Source organism: Mastigoproctus giganteus, chromosome 3 (assembly GCF_048544385.1).
Source record: "Mastigoproctus giganteus isolate SK-2022 chromosome 3, ASM4854438v1, whole genome shotgun sequence".
NCBI classification, from domain to species: domain Eukaryota; kingdom Metazoa; phylum Arthropoda; class Arachnida; order Uropygi; family Thelyphonidae; genus Mastigoproctus; species Mastigoproctus giganteus.
This window is the reverse complement of record NC_143577.1, coordinates 204501097-204516388: the sequence shown is the minus strand read 5'-3', so window position 1 is coordinate 204516388 and position 15292 is coordinate 204501097. Positions and strand designations below refer to the sequence as shown.

At 35.3% G+C, this 15292-nt stretch overlaps 2 protein-coding genes across 2 annotated transcripts in view; one reads left to right on the top strand and one right to left on the bottom strand.

Annotated features, from left to right (window-relative positions):
• Positions 1 to 6085, top strand: part of LOC150088619 (cytochrome P450 3A5-like) — a 158859-nt gene extending 152774 nt beyond the window's left edge. The window contains exons 11-13 of the mRNA XM_090370270.1: positions 1004 to 1147; positions 2331 to 2493; positions 5990 to 6085. Coding sequence (XP_090226396.1) covers positions 1004 to 1147; positions 2331 to 2493; positions 5990 to 6085 — 403 coding nt within the window. The remainder of the gene's footprint in view (positions 1 to 1003; positions 1148 to 2330; positions 2494 to 5989) is intronic.
• A 5945-nt stretch (positions 6086 to 12030) lies between these two features.
• baf (barrier to autointegration factor) overlaps positions 12031 to 15292 on the bottom strand; it is a 52423-nt gene continuing 49161 nt past the window's right edge. Inside the window, exon 3 of the mRNA XM_090370821.1 lies at positions 12031 to 12511. Coding sequence (XP_090226947.1) covers positions 12365 to 12511 — 147 coding nt within the window. The 3' untranslated portion in view covers positions 12031 to 12364. The remainder of the gene's footprint in view (positions 12512 to 15292) is intronic.

Sequence of the window (15292 nt, the reverse complement as noted above, 5' to 3'; positions counted from 1 at the left end):
GAAGTCAGCATTTGCGAACCGGTTCCTGAGGCAGTAGGATGGACCAGTATTCAAACGTTGAACTGGCCGACATGCACCTCGCGTATGGAGCTGCGGACTGTAACGGGCGCGCCGCTCTGTGCTTGTACCAGGAACGTTTCCCGCACAGGCGTGCTCCTCATCATACGATTTTCGCACATGTGCACAGAAGGTTACGTGAGACTGGTTGTTTCACGAGAGGTACCATGAATCGAGAGTGAACGATGAGGACGCCAGACAATGAGGAAAATGTCCTACGTCTTGCAGAAGGCAATCTGAGTATGAGTACTCGAGCGATAGGCCAACGATTGGGTATTTCCCAATCCACTGTATGGAGGATACTGTCAGCAAACCAAATGAGTTCATACCATCTGCAACGCGTCCAATCATTGGAGCCTGCAGATTATCCACTCCGGAGGACTTTTGCTACTTGGTTTCTTCAACAGAAACGGTTCGCAAATGCTGACTTCCAGCGGGATCGCTGTTCACGCGACCTTCCGTTCAACATCCTCTACAGCATGACGAAGGCATTTCGGACCCTGCTATGCTGTGATTCTGATTCGTCTTTGTGCCCCCTACACTTCCTGCAAGTTTGTCGCACTGGTAGTGAATCACTCTGTATAAAAATGGATTTTATTTTAAAGTTATGGCAAAAAGGGGGAAAAAATTAGATGAATGGTTAATTTAAAAAATGAGCTGACTTTGAATGTGTCAGTTATGTTACTTGGCAGTATGTTACCATCCTTTACATTTTTTCTGTTTTTTTTTTTACGTGATACTGTACACTTCATATTTTGTTGAAACTACTTTTATAATAAATTTTTGGATATAACAAAAAGTTTTCGCCAACTTCCTTAGAGTTTATCAAATCACTGTTATTATAAATTAGTTCAACTATATATATAAAAAAATAGTAAACATCTAGCAAAATTACCTTACATATTCTACTGTTTGACTAAAAAAAATAATAAATTTGATTTTATAGGCTGGAGAGGAGAGCAATGTCTGACTACAAACTTAGAGATACAGGAATCACAATTAAGAAAGGAATGCTAGTTAGTATACCTGCCTTTGCTATGCATTATGATCCTGAGTTTTATCCTGAACCTGAAAAATTTGTTCCAGAAAGGTAAGGAAATTCAAATGTTTTTTATTTTAATAGTGGACACAATTATACTAGAAGTTATAACAGTGGACAATGCAAAAGTGGAAGACAAATTTTAAGGATTCCATCATTTAAGTGCAACATATTTGGCACATAAACATGTCCAAACCACAGCTCTTTGGCACTTCAATTGCAGCTGTCAGGAAAAATTTATTCCTGGAAATAATACTTGCGGGCAGAGGGGAGGACTTGCAAGTAGCAATTGAACATATGAATTTAATACAAGTTTGCATTTGTAAAGAAATTTGCACATTTGTAATTTAACCATTCTTGGTTTCATAAAGTTAATGGAACTAAAACAAATTTTAGTTCCTGAAGCTTGTTGCAGACATTCTGTCACATATGACAAGCTAAGGCTTGTTACCTGGGAGTCTAAAATGCTGATGAACCTGATATTCAGTGAGTCAAGTGGACCAAATTTTGGTGGTCTGGTTGTTTTGCAACAACTAGATCCTCTGCTTGCATGTTCAAGATGGAGAGACTGGGTATTATAGCCTTGTGTGTGTGTCCTGAAACACTACACATGATACACTAGAGATGACAACCCATGATATTGAGAGGCAGCATCCACACCATAGTGGAATGCTGCCTCTCTGTATCACCAGGCAATGCTAGGTGGTAGATGATTCATCATCTGGTTCAATACCACCACTTTCCTTAGTGGAGGCTTGAAGTAGTGAAACTCACATTCATCTCCAGAGAAAAGCTCTGGTAATCAATACTGAAACCTACAATGGTTTAGAGTGTGGGAAAACTTTTCATTATGCCATAGATGCAGACAGCACATGATTAAGGATTGCAACTGCCCCAAGACTTCTTTAACAGTAATGCAAACATTGGTTCCTGGACTTCCAAGTTCTATTTAATACAAAAGCTTTTTTTTTTTTTTTTATTAAATGAAAAAAAATAATAATTTAAACGAGAATCTGATTTTGATTAGTTAGTGGAATTTAAATTAACATTTATCATGATTGCACTGTATTTATTAAAATGGAATGGATATATTTTCAGATTTGGTATTTGTTTTTTTAATTTATTTTTAGACAACAGTAGATCACTTATTCCATAAGTTTTAAAATGGCTCTTTGAGAATTCATTATGCTGCCAAAATATTAAATTGCTATTGTATTTCTTTATTGAATTGCAGATTTCTTAACGACAAGCCCCACCAGAACCCTTTTACTTGGCTGGCATTTGGTGGAACAGGACCAAGGAACTGTATAGGGATGCGATTAGCTTTACTAGTTGTAAAACTATGTCTTGTCCAAATATTTTATCAATATTGCTTCAGACTATGCTCCAAAACAGAAGTAAGTAATAAACAAAGCAGTAAATGTGCAAAGAAACATTTCATGGAGGATTTACTCTGCTAAATAATTTCTAATTCTTAGTTTTACAAACTAGCAGTTAGAAATGGCCAACTTTTTTGAGAGCCATCACTACCTCTTCTTTTCCTATCCATGCAGTGTCACTAACAATGCCTGTTGTTTTCGTTCTTCCACAACCATATTAGGAAACATTTCTAACTGCATTTATTTTTATTTTTCATTTTAGATGGGTATTTATTTATTTTAAGATTTTTTTAAAATAAAACCCTCCCAATGCAAAGGTATTAGAATCTGTAGTAATTTTACCTGCTGTGTTTGAAGTTCAAGAAGATGCTTGTCAATACTAGACTAATTTCTGTAGATTCTAATTTCTAGAAATATGTGGAGAGATGTTGTTTCAAAGAAACAGAAGTAGAATAAATAAATGGGAAAGAAAATTGTTAATTACTCAATTTCGGAGTTTGATAGTGAATATATATTGACTGGTTGCAACATTTTTTTTTTTTTTTTAACCTGATTTGGGAGAAAATTAGGGAACTACAGATACCAATTCAGAAAAATGATGCTCAAAGAAGTGCATAAATATATATATAAATAAATGCATGCAGCAGCAATCTGAATATCTGGGTGATAGAGTAAGGAGTTCATAGAATTTAATAATTAACCTAACTTAATTAGTTTTTCTAATAAATCTTTCAGTATCACTAAAATGTGCTTTCCAGCTTCACCACACCACGAAGGATCTTTCATCTGTAAATATTGATGCAAAGTATCTTCATTTTGTCCACATCAGCTGGCTTATTTAAGATTTTCTCACCATATAGTTAAGGGTTTGATCTGATTCATTTTTCTTTTATTCACATACATTACAAACTCATTATCCCTTGTTATCTTAGCAGTTCCCCATAACCTGCATTTGGCAGATTAACCTTGTCTGTAGTATATAATTAACTTTCAGTATACTTCATTGGGTAGCTCATTTTCTACCTTGGATTCTTCCTCCAGCTATATTTTCTTAATGGTATATTTCACAGTGTGCTGAAGTGGGATTTATTCAAAGAGGTAACTATCATCAAGGGTAAAGGGAAGGGTTTTTGCTTTCGTAAAGGTGGCTACGGTGGTCTGAGACAGTATTTAAATTCTATTCAGTGGGACCAACTGATGATGTTACCAACAAAAAAATATTGTTCAAGATTTAGGCCTAAATGGATGTCAGAAGAAAAATGCATGGGATACATATAAATTAACGTGACATAGAAGCCTATGATAGATATAAGCTGGTCTGTAACCAAATTACAAAGGAGGTGAGGCAGATTATGAGAAATTTTTGGCAAAGGATGCAGAGTACTGTATAGAGGTCTGGAGGCCTCATTTTAAGAAGGATGTAGGGCTGTTGGAACGAGTACAGAGAAAGGCAACAAGATTAGTGAATGGAACAAAGGGTTGCTCTTCTGAAGAAAGGCTTAAGTTTTGCAAATTAGTGTCTGGAGACTAGGCACCTGCAAGGTGATCTGATTGAGGTATATAAATCCTTGAATGGTTTGAGCATGCTCAATGCTAATGGGATTCTTCCTCTGGCTCAGAATAATCACCTGAGAGGGCATAAATTCAAATTGAGGAAAGACTGTTGTAGAATAGATGTGTGGAAGTTTGCCTTTAGCCAGTGGGTGGTTAATTGCCAGAACAAACTTCCATCTGTTGTAGAAGTTAATAGCTTAAATAGATTCAAGGCAGAACTTGACAAATATTTGGAGCAATGGGATGAGTGAAATAAGGGTGGTTTTTTTTTTTTTTTTTTTGGCTGATGTTATATAAGCTTGCTTTCTTGTATCATGTGCCCTTGCTAATGAATGTATTCATGTTTTCTGTGACTCATACCATAATTCTAATGTATTCACATTTTTGCACTCTCTTCCCAACTGATAGAGGCCATATAGCATTTTAAGCTGTCGTAATGCCCTTTCCTGAAATTAAAACCAATTTCCCTAAACTTAGAATTCTGTGATCACTTTCTGCTATTGACTCCTGTAATAGCAGCTATATGATGACATCATTCATTGATGATTATCAAGTCTAGAATATTCTTTCCCTAACATGCTGATACAAATAACAATTATCTATGACTTAAAAATTGTTTCTGATGGCAAGTGCCCTTCTCCTTCCTCCACTCATTAGGGAAAAGTTGATCACCCATAAGACACTCACACTTGCTTGCCCATTCTGTTTGCCTGTAGGGATTTTCACCTGATCTGTAGATCACTCCCAATCTAATTATACCTTTTCTTGAAACTAACATCCCCCCCCCCCCAGATTCTGTACTAGCATGAATCTACAGAAGCTTTTATCATTCTCAGTCTGATTTTGATAAGAAGCTTGACGCCTACCATCCCCTCTATCCTTACTACATACCATAATGAAAGCCATCATCCCCTGTTTATCAGTGGCACCACATTTCCATTAGCCCCATGTCTGCTGGTATGCTAAAGGATTGATCTACAGGATCTGTAGCAATTTTGGCAGCTAGGTAAACATTCATTTCCAGCAATTCCAACATGACCAGGGATCCAACAAATGAGAACTTGGTTAGTTTTCTTAACCAGTTCAAACTTATTCATCTTAATGATGCTGCTGTATACACACTTGACATGTTTGCACATGTCTTGATATTAAGCTTTTCTTACCTTCTCTTTTATTCAAATGTCGCTACCCTCAGAATATCTTGCCCACATCAACTGTTTTAGAAAACAGCACATGCAGTACTGTGATCCATATCACTGATTTTATAATTTTCAGGCTGGGTCAATTAACCACGTCACTTTGACAGTCTACCTACCCATCCTGAAAATGATAAGCTGAAAAATAGTGATAACATATAAATCCTTATGTACTAATTTATTTAATGGTGAATTTCTAGCTTCCCCCCATAGTGACAGATTTATGTATAACATCCATGTGGTTGGTCATTATATGGGGTGACATGGTTGAAATTTACTTCCTTTCAAATATTTGTTAATGCTTTATGTAAGTAATTATTTTATTATATTGATGACAGTTTTTTTTTTTTTTTTGTACATAAATATTAAATGTATAAATTTCATTTGAAGGTAAAAAAAAACTGGATAACAGGCACTCTGTTGTATCTGTTTGAATCACTTATATAACTAATTATGCCTGCATGCATCAGTCAGCTGCATCTTAAGAATCCTATTTGTACCCAGGTATTTGGTGTAATTTTTTAAATTTCTGATGAAAAATTTGCCAAGGCCTGCAGAAACTAGCATTTATAAGTGGTGTGGCTAAAACAGTCTAGACACCTTGTATCAGAATTTTTCAGTTATCACATTCCATGAAACCACAAAGCTTAATTTACTTCTTCACTTTCTAGTACCAAAGTTGCAGATTACTAGTTTTAAACAATCCATTTACAGTAGTTTGTTTTTTGCATTTTTAATAACTAACATTTATGTACATTTTTTAGGTACCATTAGCATTTGAAGCTGTCCATGGTGTCTTGAAAGCAGGAAAAATAACTGTTACAGCAGAAAAACATAGTGGAAGTGGAATACAAAAGTGAAACAGCCTACCCTCCTCCTCAAAGTCCCTTTGTTTATACGTGTTACCATGACCTGCACTTGTTAAACAAATATTTTATACTTTTATCTAGTAGATATTTATCATGTATTTTATTAAAAAAATTTTTTTTAAATTTAATTATGCATATTAGCAAACTTTTGACTATGAATTTGCTAGTTTGAAATACACATACCCAGCTGAGTGTTAGTTACAGATATATCTCATCAAACCAAAAATTCACTGCTTTTCTCCACTTATATTTTTGTCTGCAGTTAATGATGAAAACAGTAACCAACATTATCTAAATGATCTCTTTCCAAGATGGTTGTGATGCAAAATATATAGACAGTACCATCACACAATACAGTTCCTCTAATGTTTAAAATCTTTTTATTACCACCAATGGTAGTCTTCAGACAACAATACAAATTACCCAGCTTTAAAGTCATTTTGCTAATACTAATTGGGCCAAATTGTTAACTGCACTTCTCATTTAGCATGTTACCTGAAACAAAGTATTAACCATCAATACTACACACAGCACTTTGTTGCTGCCCTATTTGGATTTTATCCCTATTCTTTCCGACTGCCAGTGAGGAATGTACAAGTTAACATGTGCCAATTCAAGCCATTTTTAATGTTACTATGTTTCACATCTCTTAGGCTTATCAATGATGCTGTTGTTGTTATTTGGTTTTTAGGAGCATTAGCAACTAAGGCCATTTTGCTCCGGGGATATGCAGTGGTCATTCCCTGACCTCGCTGGTCACCACTGCTGCTCTTGCCCACCTGGCTACGGAGGCGCCCCCTACCAATGATGCAAACATGCAGGAAGCCTAAGGATACAGCTATTGGTCGCAAACTTATTTCAATGCATTCTTTTAGTTCACATTTGTTAACAAACTGAGGTAGTCTGATTAGGAGGCTTGCGTTAGGAGGTAATTTTAATTTCATATATATATACACACACACACACACACACACAGGTTGTCTCAAAAATATTGGTACAAACGTTGGGGGGGGGGTAGGTAACATCTAAAGGAATGTGAATCGCATAGGAACCCATAATAAGAAACGTCACCGTAAGTTGGTACATGGCGCTGTTCATCAGTTCGCGAGAGGGAAAATTTCTGGTTTACTCATTCAAGCAGTAGTCGCCGCATGAAGAGCATGCATCGATATATGAACTGTGAGCTGGCAGACATGCACCTAGTGTATGGATTAGCAGAGGGCCCACACAATGTGTGCCCCCGTGCGACAACATCACTTCGCAATAAATGTGTGGGCAGGTATGGTCAGTGACTGCTTAGTCAGCCCATACCTGTTACCATCCCACATGAACTCCACTAAATATCGGATTTTTCTTGAACAAGTTCTACCAGGGTTACTTGACGATGTTCCAGCAAATGTGAGACAAAATTTGGTTTCAACATGACAGGGCGCCTGCCCATTATGGGTGGTGGGTTTGTGACCATTTGGATAGGCGTTTTGGGCGTTGATGGATTGGCTGTGGTGGACCCGTTGCCTGGCCCCCACGCTCACCTGATTTATCAAGCCTTGATTTCTTTCTGTGTGGGGGGGACCCTCAAATCTTGTGTATGAATCACCTGTGGAGACGGAAATGGGTCTCGTGGCAAGACTTGTCTGCACTGCTGCTACTGTCAAAGAAACTCCAGGTGTGTTTGACCGTGTCCACCAATCCATGCTGCGTCGGTGTTACGAATGCATCGCGTCTCATGGTGGAACCTTCGAGTATCTGTTGTAACATCATGAAATGCATCCATCTCTTACTCCATTGTTAATATTATGTCAAATAAATGTTTGCCACTAATTACTTTACTACTTTCCTGTGATGTTTCCAGTTATGGGTTCCTATGCGATTTGCATTCCTTTAGATGTTACCTACCTCCCCTAAACATTTGTACCAATATTTTTGAGACACCCTGTATACATTTTTTTCCCTACTTTCAATTTCTTTAATGTATTGTATTAATAAGCAGTTTTCAAAGGAATTTTAAATAATTCAAGTTCACTTAACACCTACAGTTAATAATATTATCTAAAGTTGTTGCATTGTCCTTCAATACGGTAATGCAAATTACGGTAAATAATAAAGCATATTTCATATTTATAAGCAACAACTTCGTGTAACAAAGTAAATGCTAAAAGTTCTAATCAAATTGTTGTAACTTAATGTGTTAATTACAGTGGCATTTATTCAGTGTACGAGGGGGGTATCAAAAAGTTTGTACCCTTAACTAGAAATAATCATCAATAAAGTCCTCACTTTTTGCCTGAGACAAAGATTCCACTTCATTGATGACTTCCTGAGACAAATCAAAGTGGTGCCTATGCAGTGGTTTCTTCATTTCTGGAAACAAGAAGTCTGACAGTGCTAGGTCAGGAGAATAGGGTGGGTGCTGCAGTAGTTCAAAACCACACAAATCCAACAGTTGGTGAGAACCTTGCATTCTACATTGCTTCTGCAAAGGTGTCAGCAATCTTGGAACCCATCATGCAGATGGTCATGTAAAATGCTGTGGGCAGACCCATAACTAATTCCCACTGCATTTGAGATGAAATGAATTGTCACACATGTGTCACTCAGCACCAGCTGCTTAACCATCTCACTGTCTGGGGATGTTGTTGGCCGTCCTTCTCTTGGCTCGTCAAAGACACTTGTACGACCACACCGGAACTCCCATTTTCACTTTTTTACAGTGTCAGAGGATGGACAATTCTGCCCATACACAGCTTTCATTTCTTCAATTTCCTGAGCTTTCTTGCCCTGCCAATGCAGGAACTTGATCACTGCTTGATACTCCACTTTGTCAACGATAGCACCCTTCCCCAGATTCCAGGCTACACCTCTGGTGTATGATCATCCTACAGGAATGAAATTTCATGTTATTGAATATGTAGACAATTTATATTAAAAACAGCATCTTTCTACTGATGTTTTATCTAGGTCAGGGTATGAACTTTTTGATACCCCCCCCCTTATTCATAAAATCTATGCTTTAAAGAAGATGTAATTAAGGAAGAACAGTCAGGTGTTGGGTTTAGGCAAAATAAAGAATGCCAGGATCAACTATTTGGATTAAGATAAATTACAGATAAGTCATGGAAATGTAAGAAGGCAGAAACCCCAGTTCCTGGAAATCTGCACTTTCAAAATATAGAAATTGAGAATAATCATGGGGGGGGGGGGATAACACCATTAACCTAGCCATGATGGCACAGCACCTGAGAGGTGCTGTTCAGTAATAATGCTCCATGTTTAACAATCTGAAATTATTTCAAGCTTCCTAAACAGGAACTTTCACTGCACCAGTTCCAGAATTTTTTTTGTTATGGCTTCTGCAGAGTAATTAAATACGAATACCTGTGAAGGTTTGTATCATCCTTTGTGCAATACTTTTTGCCATTTGCATGGAAGTCTATAGGAACTGATCTGCTCAGATTTTAAATTCCTTTAACATTCACGATTACCTTTAGACTCCCACAAGTTAAATAAACATCTACAATGCAGGGGCTGTTTTCAAAACAGTATTTTCATATAAAGAAGCAGAAATGCAACACTATATTCATTCATTCAAAATGGACATACTCTAGGGAAGCAAACTTTGAAACACACCAAATTTGAAATAAAATTTTTTAAAAGATATGAAAAGTGAAGTGTAGAATTGTATCTAATATGTAAGCACTTTAATAAAATTTTTAGGAGTACTTGCACTGTAAACTGAAATATGTGCAGAAATGCATGTTTAAGATTGGGCGTGATCAAGTTTTTTCAGCTGGAATGTTTCTTTAATTTTTCAAAGATTTAATATTTTTTCTGATTTTTTGAAAGTAACAAGTGAGTGATTAAAAAATAAAAATATCCATCTAATAAATATTGCAGTTATTTAAGTAAAGCCGATATATCACAAACCAAGTTTTTTTTTTTCCTAGAAAAGAAAAAAAAGGTGCCTATCAATGCTAGGTAAAAGGAATCATTGGAAGGTGGTTTAAATGTGGAAAACTTACCATTTAATAAAAGATTGTAATTAGTATTAGCCATATAGTAACAAGGAAGAGCTTTTGCTGTACCATCCAAAAAAAAAAAAAAAAAAAAGTAGATAAGAAAACAAACTATGCAGTTGACCTTTGAATTTCTTAAGTTGAAGTGACAAAGAAAATTGAATTAGACAAAACAAGACATTGAAACCAGAGTCAGCTAAGTATATAGAAGTCTTTAAAAAAGACGAATATAATGAAATTTTATATCCAAAAGTGAAGTATAGAATGTAATTTGGAAAAAAAAAAATATGTGAAAGACCAAATTATGTTTATAACTACTTAAGCAATGAAACTCATTACTAGATAAGAAAAGAATTGATCTTCAGAAATGAGTATTAAGAGAAATAAATGAAATTAACAGATGAAAGTAATAAGGTCATATTACAAATGAGAAAAAAAAAAATCTGGTAACAAATATACAAAGGGAAGTTGAAGCAAACTGAAAGTGGTATAGGAATGTAAAAATGAGAGAAGGGAGAGTAGCTGAAACAAATAGCAGTATCAACAATTGCTGATGTCATCTACCAAAGAAGATGGGCTTAGTCGGGCAAGGGCTGAAGAACTAAAGCCAAATTGGATAATCTAGGGCTGTTTTTTATTACTAATGATTGGAGAGTTTATAAAATAAAGCGTTACTGCAGTTTGCCACGTTGTACTACTTTAAGTTTAATGCTTATCATTAAAGCCTATTAAAATAAAGTGGATTCACAGACTCACCTGATATGCCATTTGTTGGTTTGCACACCAGATCTTGTAGCTCTCATTGCACACTGTATAATACAATCAGTTTGTGTAGGTGGCCCTTGCAGAGTTCAATATCTGACATGATTACTATTTATACTACACCAGAATTAACCTATCCAAACAACAGTAATGAATACTTGCAAATTTTTTTTAGTCTTACAACAGATTATATAATGGAGGTTTCCTTGGGTGAGTGTTCTGATGTTCATATCAATATCCCTGTTAAGGGCAAAGGTTTATTATACAGTAAAAATATTCTATAAGTCCACTCTGTTGATCAACAGCTTTAAGTAAACAAGGCATAACATTGTTCACATTTGCCTGCAGGAGTCTAGTCAAGTCCAGCAAATTAAGAAATTCCTACCAATTATTTTATCAGATAAAATTTTTCACACACTACAGTAGAACTAGTTGAACAGTATGATTGCACTTTGTCACAATCTTGAAAATATTGGGCACCCAAACATGCTCCACTGTTAACAGTTTTATGTTGTGGTCTTGCAACAGGGGACTCATGTCTCACCTGAGGGGACATAAATTCAAATTGAGGAAAGGTAGTTGTAGAACAGATGTGAAGTTTGCCTTTAGCCAGCAGGTAGTTGATTGCTGGAACAAACTTACATCTGTCATAGAAGTTGACAGCTTAAATAAATGATGCCGTTACGTGCTCCACCCATCCATATAATATCGACGTAAATACACCATTGTTATGGGCAAACAATGGTGTATTTACATCGATATTATATAGTTTTTAATTTTTATATTTTCAAATTGGCTAAGGGCTCTACAACTATCATGTGTATTTTCTCTTTAGCAGTTAAGCTACTGTATTTTTATATAAATTATTTAAGCAGCTTATTAATATTTTACATTTAAAGTGAATATAGGTTTAGTGTGAGAATGCTTCAAATAGGAAAAAATCCAGTGTCAGGAATCGCAACAGGGTGTAACACCTGCTCTTTCTGGGAAAAAAAAATTCTCAGAGAAAATAAGTTAATCCTCAAGCAAATTAGACCAGTCAATACCTTGAGCACACCAAGGTAATTTGCAATGCTAAAATTCAGAAGAAGCCAAAATAGCAAATTAAGTCCACATCAATAAATTTGTAAGGACCTGAAAGTGAAAATATTAAGGCAATGCTGGCAGGTACAAACTTTATTTAACAAGAAAATGTATACATTTTAAAATCAAAATGCAAAAAATACTTCCACAATAAAATGCACTAAGTATAGTTTTAATGCTTAAATGTTACTGTTGTAATAAATCCAAAACTAAAAGATTCACTGATTGAAATGTGAACATGTTGATCCATTTAAGATATTAAAATCTATAAATCTAAATACAAAAATTTTTTTTTAGCCAAGGTTGGCATTTGGGCATACTTTTCATAGTCTGTATAGTCAGTACTATTTTACCAAATGGCCTTAAGATTGGCCATTTTTTATCATCCAAAATACCCATGGTAAGAATGCTCTTACAGAAATTCATCGCACCAATCTGAGAGACACTGATAACAGTCTGAAGCCTGCTTGCTATTTGCACTACTGATGTCTTTCATCCAGTCAATGAAAAGTTCTTTGTTTTTCTTCAAGACAAGGAATTGTCCCAATACAACGTAAGCCTAAAAAATATAACAGTTGGAATTAGATCAAAATTGTGTACAGAATTAAAGAATATAGTTAAGCATCACTACATGATATTTAAGTGGTCTGAAGTAAGCAGCAAAATTCAAAAAGTTTAACGAGCATAAGTTGGCATCTTTCTTCCACGAGAATAAAAGTTGCAGCAAATCTTTTGAAATTTATGTTCATTATACTCTCAGTATTGAAAAGTTATTGTAAAATTACATTTAGTGGCATCAACAACAAACGTCCACAAGAGCAAGTACAAGCAAGTAATTATTGCTAGCACAACACAGTGGCACTAGTAATAATTACTAAGAACATTAATGCTAGAAAGAACAGCTGTAACCAGGTATCATCGCTAAACATGAAGTTGTTCTGAATCAGTATTTACATGTCACCTCTTCATTTAACCACTTCAAATAGAAGTATTCTACAGCAAAACTGGCTTAAAGAAAAAGCATGAGAAAAGCATATAATATACAAAAATAAGGTACAGGAATCCCTTGATTAGCGCAATTAATTGGTTCCGAAAATGGCACACTATGCAAAATCGCACTAATCGAAGGTAATAATCAATACAAAATAGCCTAATTCGTTCCAAGACCTACAATATACCAATCAATATTTTTAAAAATACGTTTTTTTATGGCAGTTTAATGTACTGTAGTATAAAGGCAAAGGATAATTATAAATATTTGCAGTACAGTAATCAAAAGTTTATTGAAATTAAGAAATTACAATATATAACTCATTTTATTTCTTTGTAGAATCTTTCAAAAGGATGGTTTGCACAGACTTTCCTTTCATCATAAATTTGCTTGTTTGGATACACATCTTTTTCAATGTTCCTGCAAGTTTGCATACTGCGCTCGACATCTGGGTCTGCATCCATGATTAGTTGTTTCAAATTTTCAGCTGCACAAAATATTCCTTCAAGTTCTTTTATTAACTTCTTTTCTTGAACATTTTCTTCCTCACAAATTTGCACCTCGTCACATGCTTGTTGTTCATCAATATTAAGGTCAGAATCGCATAATTGTTCTAAACGTGATTCCAGCAATTCGCAAACATCACTGTTGTCGATTTCATCAATAACACTGTTGAGATGAGTGAAACGAAAAAAGTCATTTGCAATGTGGCAAAATATGCTTCCAAACTGTTCTCATATTGCTGGATGTTACTTCAGACCATGACTCATGAATATTGTCTATTGCTTTTCTGACGTAATTTCTCCAAAATTCAACTAAAGAAACTGCGCCATCTCCAGTTGTTGCTTCAATTGCTTGTTCAAATTGTTCTGCGTAAATAATAGGCCTTAAAAGTAGTGTTTATGCCTTGATCCGTAGGCTGTAAAAGACTTGTCGTATTTGGAGGTAAAAAAAAATAACTTTCACGTTTTCACACAAATCAGAAAGTGCTGGTGGGTGGGTGGCCCGGGGCATTGTCTAAAATTAGTAAAATTTTGAATGCAAGATTATTTTCTGCACAGTAGGCCTTAACTTTCAGATAAAAATAGCTAGTGAACCACTCTTCAACTAAAGCTTTCGTGACCCAAGCTTTTCGATTAGAGTGCCAAACAACAGGTAGGCTTGCTTTATTAAAGCCTTTACCGAAAGATTTGGGAGTTTCATTTCTACAGATAACCGTGGGTTTTAATTTCAAATCACCTTCTGCATTGCATCCCAGTAAAAGTTTATTCTATCCTTGGAAACTTAAGACTTGTTTTTATAGCTAGAAAGGGTTTTTTTGGCATTTGTTTCCAAAAAATGCCTGTTTAATCAACAATTTTCTTTAAAATTGAGGATATTTCATGGCTGCATCTTTATCTGCACTTGCTGCTTCTCCAGTCAATACGTTATGTAGTCCTGTTCCTTTCTTAAAAAGGTTCAAAACCAGCCTTTACTGGCAGCGAAATTTTCTTCCGTTTCTGCTTCAATCACTTTTTCTTTTGAAGAACTTGCTTGAACATTTTCTTCAGTTACTGCTCTACTCAAGGCTTTTGTTTTTATGGTCATTGTGTAGATAGAAATTCTTTTTTGATTGCAGTCTTCTATCCAGATGGCTAAAAGATGTTCCATCTCAATCATCGTAACACTTCTATTTCTTGTAGTTTGTGTGTGCTGAAGATGTGCTAGCAAGCTTACCTTTTTCCTTCTATGCACTGGCTTTACTTAAAATCGTCCAAACTGTTAATTCAGACTTTCCAAGATGTTGAGAAATTTGTATTTTACTATCTCCATCTTAAAATCTTTTTATGACTTCAATCTTTTCATCTAACGTTATCACTTTTCTTTTCACCAGAGGCACTATGAGATACTTCTTTTATTCATAGAAATTAATTTAATTAATTAGTATGCACAGTAATTGCTGTAAACAACAAGTAATGGCAGGACATAAGTCTGCACATTAACACACAATGCAAGAACTAAAAGCAACTGATCTGCATGAACGTAATAAATGCACTGTGGCCAGTGTTGTCCTTCAGAGTGCATAATGTTAGAAAATATTTCAATTGTTGTAATAATACAAGTTTGAAATAATCTGTTTCTTTTTATTTTCTTAAGGTAGGAAAAAAAAAAAAAAAAGACTAGCTTCCCACAATGTAGCGTGCGTTCGTTTTTATTTCTTAATAATGCTTCTCGATGAAGGTATGATGCAATGCAAAATAAAAGTAACTCCCTTTTGTGAACAGAGCCATGCATTCACTAAGAAAACAAGTGATGTGTTTCTATAATGTTCTCTAATGTTATGCATACTTTAGCAGTGTATTCACATTC